The sequence below is a fragment of the Gastrolobium bilobum genome, unplaced genomic scaffold (assembly GCF_033153095.1).
Source record: "Gastrolobium bilobum isolate Gb01-03AN ecotype WA unplaced genomic scaffold, APGP_CSIRO_Gbil_v1 utg16185, whole genome shotgun sequence".
Taxonomy (NCBI): domain Eukaryota; kingdom Viridiplantae; phylum Streptophyta; class Magnoliopsida; order Fabales; family Fabaceae; genus Gastrolobium; species Gastrolobium bilobum.
The window spans coordinates 755,206-764,064 of NW_026899733.1; the positions used below are offsets into that span (position 1 = coordinate 755,206).

At 39.2% G+C, this 8,859-nt stretch overlaps 1 protein-coding gene across 1 annotated transcript; it reads right to left on the reverse strand.

Moving 5' to 3' along the window:
* Positions 1-817: 817 nt before the first annotated feature.
* Positions 818-3,519, reverse strand: LOC133293073 (subtilisin-like protease SBT1.7). The gene has a single exon (XM_061491592.1). The coding sequence runs from the start codon at positions 3,480-3,482 to the stop codon at positions 1,197-1,199; it is 2,286 nt and encodes a 761-aa protein (XP_061347576.1). The 5' UTR covers positions 3,483-3,519; the 3' UTR covers positions 818-1,196.
* Between the last annotated feature and the right edge of the window lie 5,340 nt (positions 3,520-8,859).

The following is an 8,859-nucleotide window of genomic DNA, read 5'->3' on the forward strand; positions in this document are numbered from 1 at the left end:
TAGTCCTGTACTTGTCACGTGCGGGACTGCTAGCGTGGACCCAAGTGACTAATTAATAGTCACGTACCAAGATGATACGGGACTGATGGGGATGACTCACGTGGCTGCGAGTTAAGTATGTGTTTAACTACATTATTTTGGCAAAATATATGAAATGTGGTTTAACTGAGAAAATCTTTTATCCAAAAGTCTTAATCCGGTGCTTTTGCTCATGTAAACAATACAAATGATATTTTTTTTCTTTCAAAATGAATAAAGAAAAGAAACAACTGGACATGGGTTTGGGAGGTCCAAGAGGACCTTTAGGATAAAAGTATGCAGATCAAAGAATAAGGAACATCTTCTATTTGCATTGCTTAGCCCAATCAACAGCATCTTTTCGTCATATTAAAAGCCTTCAATAAAAGAAAAAAAAAATTTTGTTTCAGTTAAAACTTGTTTTACATTACGTAAAATATATTTTTCTCTTCTTCTGAGTCCAGTATATGCAGCGCTGTCTTCTCTTCATTTTTCGCGCTTTTAACACCAATGGCAACAATTTTTTAATTGCTTGCAACGCAAATGCAATTTAGAGACTACAGCGAGGTTTAGAGTTTGTTAGAATTATAAGATTTAAGTCAAAATAATAAGAATTTACAAGTATTATTTACTGCACGGAAGCAGGTAATAAGATGTAATAAAGCTCTAAGCTTGATGATTTTTTATCTTAATTAAATAAGAAAATAAAATATATATAAATAAAAAAAGCTATTTAAAATTATATTAAATACTCTAAATTATTTTAAATAATTGCGAAAGATATTTCATACAGTTCATTTACGAAAAACAGCTTCTTGAATACCATTAATGGTTCTGGGTGGCCGTAGATCTATAATAATGAAAAGGTCTCCAATAGTAGAATGAGGTCTAGTGCTATAACAACGGTCATACTCATCAATGATTAGGACGCTGTACACTAGAAGAAATGCAGAAGCAAAAACATTTTTTCCCCCTTTCCATTTCTCCCAGGAACAAACAAGACCCACACCAACCAAACACTAGGTCCCCAGCTCTCATTGATTTCCAGCTGGATAAACACAACATTATGTTCGCTAGATTTTTATAATATTAAATAAATAATCACTAGCCAATCAAGACACACCCCTCTTCGAGTGAGTGATGAACCTTTGATCAACCCTTCTGCCAAGTTTCAATGATCAATCCCAGCTAATCGAGATTGGGGTTCCAACCACGTTCTTTCCATCAGACCATTCCAACCTTCCAAAACCACTCATGCTCTGTGGGGTCGTCGAACCCGACGATGCAAACGTGACCGTATATGATTTTTTCTCATTTCCCTTGAAACTCAGCACTTGCGGCTCAACCGAGATTTTCACGGATGGGGTATCTGACGTCACTGAAGCCTTGTACGTTCCTGCGGGTCCCACGTTGGTGAGAATCCGCGTGTGTTTAACTACGTTGGACCCACCCATTGATTGAAAGACAACCGCAAACGAAGGGTAATTAAGGTCGTTCACGCTGTATTTTCTGCTCGCGTCGCACTGGAATTTCCTCTTGGCGAGGGTTTCGATTTGAGAGGCTGTATAGTTAAGCGCGCAAAGGAAACCTAGATAATCATCTACTGTCAGATCATAGACGAGTCCTGGATTAAGGGCAGAAACCGGGTCCACGTGTCCGGCACCGTGATCGAACGGTGTGGATGGTTTTTCTGTAGCGCTGTCCTGCAATTTCTGACCGTTTTTGTAAGCCGTATAAGCCGTTGTCATCAGAGCCGATCGAACCGCCGCTGGGCTCCACTCAGGGTGAGCCGATTTGATCAAAGCGGCTAAACCGCTCACGTGAGGGCAGGACATGGACGTGCCTGATATGATATTGAAATCCACGCGCCTACCATCCACACTTAATCCAGTGGGACCCACGGCCTTTGACCACCCCGCTAAGATGTTGACACCTGGCGCTATCAGATCAGGCTTCAAGATCTGCGGCGTGATGGAATTGGGGCCCCGGGAGCTAAACGCCGCAACCACCGGCGATGGCTGAATCCCGACCTTAGTTCCCTCGAACAAAATCTTCACCGTCGGTTTCGGGTCGGAAAACAGGTATTTCTTGATCGCGTCACCTTCCCTTTCACCAACAGCAGTCGCCGGCAAAAGATGGGAATCAGCCACCAGTTCTTCGCCGTTCGCGGCGGTGTTGCTCAACACCATGCCCAAGCCTCCGGCGGATTTCACAACCGCTCCTTTCTGAACCCTAGCACTCATTCCACGGTCACACATCACGATTTTCCCGGCGACTTTCTCCGGCGCCAAGGTTCCCATCATGCACAAGTTACCATTCGTAGCGTTGGTGGCATTCGCTGCGTAGATAAACGGTAAAGGAGAATCAGGCAAAGCGTTGCCTCGATAGAGTGAAACACCGGAAAAGTTGAGTCCATTCCCGAGGCTAACATACGCCGGGAAGTCACGATCCAGTGTGCCAGCGCCTACAGTAGTAATCCATGGTGCCACATTGGAGAGACTGTAGGAACTGGGACCCGCGTTCCCCGCAGAGCAAGACACGAGAATCCCTTTCTCCATTGCCGCAAAAGTTCCAATAGCAACGCTGTCTCTGTGATAATCAGACATTCCACCACCGAGGGACAAAGACAGAACATTAACGTTATCCAAGATGGCCCTCTCAATCGCAGCCAATATGTCGGAGCTAAAACACCCTCCGATCCAGCAAACCTTGTAAGCAGCCACTCTGGCGCGCGTGGCCATCCCACGCGCCGTCCCAGCTGCGTAACCAAAAAGGCTCGCGCCGGAAACAACCGAACCCGCAGCCGTGCTTGCCGTGTGGGTGCCGTGGCCATCGTCATCTCGCGGAGATTTAGACTCTTTCGTTACATCGATGGGACCCAACATGGCTTCGTAGCCTTTTGCGAAGTACCTTGCTCCAATCAACTTCCTGTTACAGTTCGATGTTGTGAAATTGGTGCCTGTTTCGCACGCGCCTTTCCAGCTACTTGGAATGGGTCCAAGTCCAGCGTCGTCGAAGCTCTTGCTTTCAGGCCAAACACCAGTGTCGAGTACCCCAACAATAACCTCGCTACCTGAGCTTGACTCAGGGAACATGTCAGCACTTTTGTCCAGACCAAGGAACAACGGTGTCCTTGTTGTGTGAAGCTCGTACTTCATCTCAGGCAACACTGCTAGTACCCCCGTTTGGCTCTCCAGTAAACGAGCTTCTTCCTCTGTTAATCTGGTGGAGAATCCATGAATCGCGTTGTCGTAAGTGTAGAGCATTTCAGCTGAATCAGATACGGACTTCAGAGACGATTCGTACCAAGCTGAGTGGTGCTCGAAGCTTTCTGGCATTTCGGATTTGGACACGTGCACGATGTAAGTACTCTTCTCCTTCTCCGTTTCCGCCAGGGACTCATCACATAGACCCAGAAACAGAATCAAGAGAATGACATAGAAAGATTTGTAAAACGAGTCCATGTTTCTACACCCACTCAGATTTCGGAGTGAGAGAGTGTGTGAGACGGGAATGGAATGGAATAGATAACCCCGCTTTATCGAGTGCGGTTTTTAATGCAACTTTTTTTAACTGTTGGTGTTAGCCACGAAAGTGCGAAAAAAAGTAAGGAAGCGGTGGGTGGTTGTCTAGTCCTTGGAATTATTGCATTGAGACAAAAACAAGAGAGAGAGAGTGAGTGAGGATAGTGGTGCTTTCATTCACATGTGCGTTATGCACCGTCAGCTCTGCAAACCTATCTCTCCGTTGAGAAAGCACTTAATTTTTTTTTTCCTTTTTTCTTTCTGCTTTATGCTTTTGCTGTTTTCGCAGGTTAAAGCAGCACTATTCTCTCACCCTTTAACAGAACCGTGCAGGCCTTCCATCTCATAACCACGTTGTCCGAACGTTAACTTCATACCACCAATACTTAACCTACTACCTTGAATTCCCAACTGCGTATCTTTCCTAATATTATAAAAAGCATTATTAACTGTGCATGCATACTGTGGTGCTAAATGGTAAAGATAAGGAGAAGCATAAAAAATATTGAAAAAAAAACGCATTTCGTTTCACGGATTATTTATTTGTAGTGGACATTAGACAAGACTCACCTTACCTTGTTAAATGCGAGATATTTAAGTTTTGGACTTTCTCGTTCCTCCGTCTATATCTGCCAACCAACCAACTTATCTTTTTCTTTACTAATCTTGCTCTGTTGGGAAACTCACGGTCACGGATGTACCTAAAATAAGACATTCGTCATCACGGGCTTACTTCTGTGCTGGGAATTTACAAGAATTGATTAGTGATAACAACCTATTACTACTTTATTGAATAATGCTACCAGACAAAATTATTTATTAGAATAACTTTTTTTTCTTCTTTTAACTCAATTTACACACTAAACCATTTGTGAAAAACACATTAGCGTATAAACAAATAGGGATTTTCAACGAAAAACAACAACAATAGTAGTTTTTTAATCTGTTTTCTCATAAGCGTATGTTTGAGCATTATTAACTAAAATGGAATATTTTAACATGTACTTGATTGCAACTATTATGGTTTAGGTATTTAACTAATTTTTTTTTCTTTTTGGTAATCAGGTATTTAACTAATTAACTTAATATTCACTATAGGTTTTTTTAGATTTTACGGTTATAAGTATGAGTTTTTAATTTAATGAACAAGTATCTAATAAGTGTTAAATTGATTTATTTTGACTTATTTCAGATTAGATTTTGTAACTCAGTGGTGATAAACCGGAATTAGGCAATCTTTACCGGGTACGTCCACTTGGACAAAGTAATAAGTGAGACTTGGACGATCTTAAAGGCAGATCCGTACACCGACTTAATACATTAAAGTTTACTTTTTTTATTTTTTATTTTTTTATTTTTTTTGGTAAGCTACTTGTTTTATTTTTAGAAAGCTTATAATTAACATATTTTAAATAAAATCTTTTAAATAAAAATTTTAATTATAAAATAAATTAATCTAAGCACAAATTTTCACTTAAAAATTTATTAATAAAAGATTTAAGTATTATATAATTTGCTTTTGTTTATTTATTTATATCAATATTTATTGTGTAAATTGAGTTAAAAGAAAAAAATGTCATCTTAATTTATTTTAAGACAGCAAGTGACTTTTTATAGCATACAAAATCTTATAATTTTACTATTTCATTTTCTGAACAATTTCACACTCTTGAATTCAGATCCTTGTTACCAAAAGAAACAAAAATATTTTATTTACAATAGAATAATTAATAATACAATTTCTCAAGACAATATGATATTTATGATCTGGATTTACTATATGCAAAATAAAAGCCTAATTTTATAAAGGCCCGAGAGCCCAAAAGTACCTTGTGACTTAGCCATCAAAGCAAACTCATCCCGCATAGGAAGCGAGGAATCTCGCTAACTTGGCCAGTAAGCCAAACGTGACTTAACCTGAAAATCAATATTGACGAAATCACCAACTCAAGCAAGTTGGTCACCACCAATAACCAGTGAATGGATGGCAGCTCCCACTTACCACCATATCTACTGAATCTATTAGTGAACATAAGCTTGCCCACCAAGGAATAGCCTAAGAGAGGCCACCCTCTCCACCAATCAATGTGAACATCGTCATATGAAAGACGGTGAGAAACAAAGGCTCTCAATCACTATAAATACATAGGCTTTTAGCCCAAGTGTGATATCTCTCTTTAAATACTTGAACCTCCTTGAATATTGAACTTACTTGAGCATCAGAGTGCCTTTTGGGTTCCCCTCTCTCAATCGCTTTCAAACTATGCAAATACGTAAAGTGCTTATCAACTATCTCGCCAAGCACCCAAACATCTCGGCAATAATACACATGATTCTCTTTTTCTTCATCAACATCCTCTCACTTCAACTGTGTGTGATTAGGCCCAGCCCAATTTCTCTGCATTGGCATCATCTGTGGGGACGATAAATTTTGACTCCCACTACATACAAATAAAAAAACATGGTTGATACCAGGAGCAATATGTCAAAATCTCATAAAGCTTCCAAAGGTAAAAAGAAGGGAGGACAGGGATCTCGCAAGAGAATTGCCTCTTCCGTAGCTTTAATTTCTCCTCAGCGAGATAATCCATCTTAGAGCTCCTCCAACAACAAACTCAAAAAATTGAGCAACAACAAAAAGAGTTACACAAATTGAAAAAATCACAGACTAAGCATGAAAAACAGTCGGATGTGAATGAAAAATCTGATGAAAATAATCATGAACCAGAACAATCTCAGAAAGATGCTAGTCCATCAAAAAAAGGTAAACAAAAGATGGACCATCATTAGCCTCATGTTAGCCACGAGGCTAACCACTATACGAACCAAAACTCCCACCAGAATCCAAAAACAATTTCAAAAGTGGCTCATCCTTTTACCACGCAAATCATGAACCTACCTATTCCGAGGGATATAAAGATCACTACAAAGAAATACAACGAAAAATGAGAACCCCAGGAACATCTGGAGCATTTCTAGACGAATATGATGGTTTAGGATAATCCTGCTGCCATAGGTTGTCGTCTCTTCCCAACTACGTTAAAAGAATTTGCTTTAAGGTGGTATTCAGCACCAAACTCGATCAACAATTGGGAAGATCTTGCCAACCAGTTCTTGGTAAGATTGTAGCTAGTAAACCTCAGTACATATCTACACATGCGTTGAAAACTGTCAAGCAAGGTGCCAAAGAAACCTTGCAAGATTTCCTCAACAGATTTTTTGACGAAGCTTTATTGGTAAGAGATCTTGACCTACAAGTCTCTTTACACCTTATTACTGATGGACTACTAAATGGACCATTTTCCATATCCATGGCCAAGCAAAGACCAAAGACCATAGAAGAGTTACGTGCGAGATCCGAGAAGTTTATAAATCTCGAAGATTATAAACGATCCTGCGAAAAACCAAGTGAAAAGCTTGTGGCCAATGAATTCAAATGAGATTTTCAAAAAGGGTAAGAAAAAAGTGGGAAAAATTCGACAATTATTGTGAACACCTAATTTTATCCCAAATATTTAAAAATGACAAAAATATAATAATATTTAAATTGTGAACACCTATTTTTGTCCTTAAATAAGGAAAAAAGAAGGGAGCAAACATCAAAGAAGGAAGAAATAAGAGAGGCATTTCTTGAGAAAAATCCAGCATAGAGAATGATTGAGCAGGATTTGTTTTGACTTTGATATCCCTTTCATCCACCGTCCGATCAAGATAAAATATTTTTTGCAAGATCCTGACTCATTGTTATTCACATCTAACGATGGATTTGTTTATTACATTTCTATAGCATTTCTAGAAAATTTAAAACCGAAATAGTTCTCCTAAATGACTCTGCTGCAAGCAGTGATTTTGCGAGAGTCATTTCTCTCAATTGAATCGTTGGATCATAGTCAAATTTGGTTGGAGTATTCCTCTCATATGATACTTAAATTTGACCAGACCAATTTTTGAGCTTAGTCCCCTAATGTTAGATATAAATTTCGGAAGACGGCCCGCTTGTTTGTGATAACAACGACTCTTTCGGGAAATAATTTTGTGAGACACATTTCTCTCGATATTATTTCAAGGGGCATAAGTAAAGGTTAGAACAAAACAACCCCTGGGACAAATCTTGCGGAAACTTAATCTCGCAGGAAGAATGATTACTTGGTCTATTGAACTTTTTGAGTCCGATATCATTTATGAACCAAGGCAAGCCATTGAGGCTCAAGTGCTGGCTAACTTGATGGTCAAGATGACTCACCACGACAATGCAAAACTGAATGATGAATGGATTGTCTACGTGGATGGTTCCTCCAACACTAAAGGAAGTGGTGCTTGAATCATTGTTGAAACCCCCCCAAGTGGTCTCGGTTGAATATTCAATCCAGTTTGAATTTAAAGCTTCTAATAATTTGAGCCAAGCAAGTAAAGGAAGCTTTGATGACTAAATATCTTGAAAAGGTACACTTTATATTATTGACTTTTAAACATTTGAAATTTGAACATATACCGCATGAAAAGAATGCTACGATGGATATTTTGTCAAATTTGGCTAGCACCAAAAGTCCTAGGAATAATAGGTCGGTAATACAAAAGAATGTACCACATCCAAGCGTGATTATGGCCATCTCCAATCGCAAAGCTTTACCTTCAACCAGCGCAACACCATTGTTAGAAGAAGAGAATGAAGATGAAGATGAAGAGCCAATTTGGGTTACTCTAATCAAAGTATATCTTGAATCTGGTATACAACAACGAGATGAGCACCTCGCGAAGAAATTGATTAGAAATTCTTCATATTACACTATTGTGAACAATCTACTTTATTGGAAAGGATTCTCTGCTCCCTTGCTCAAATGCTTGACATCCAATGAAGCTCAGTATGGAATCACTAAGGCACATGAAAGAATAAACGGGCACCATATGGGAAGGAAATCCTTATCTCGTAAACTCCTTCGTGCGGGATATTATTGGCCTACAATTGAAAAGGATGCAAAGAAACATGTGCGACATTGTATTAGATGTCAAAAACATGTTGATATTCATCATGCTCCTCCTGAAGAATTATCTTCCTTATATTTCCCCTGGCTATTTTATCAATGGAGAATGGATTTGTTAGGGCCTATGTGTTGCGCAATCGGCAAGTGTACCGATCGTTCCAAGTAATAAAAGAGGTAAGTAGAGTATCGTCTCCACGAGGATTGAGGCACCGAATTTATTATAACTATTCCTCTCTTGTTGGATTAATAAAAATGGTTTAAGGACAATTGTGGTTTGTGAAATAAATGAGAACAATTTAAGAAAATGTAAATAATTTAAAGGTTCTTTTAGAAAT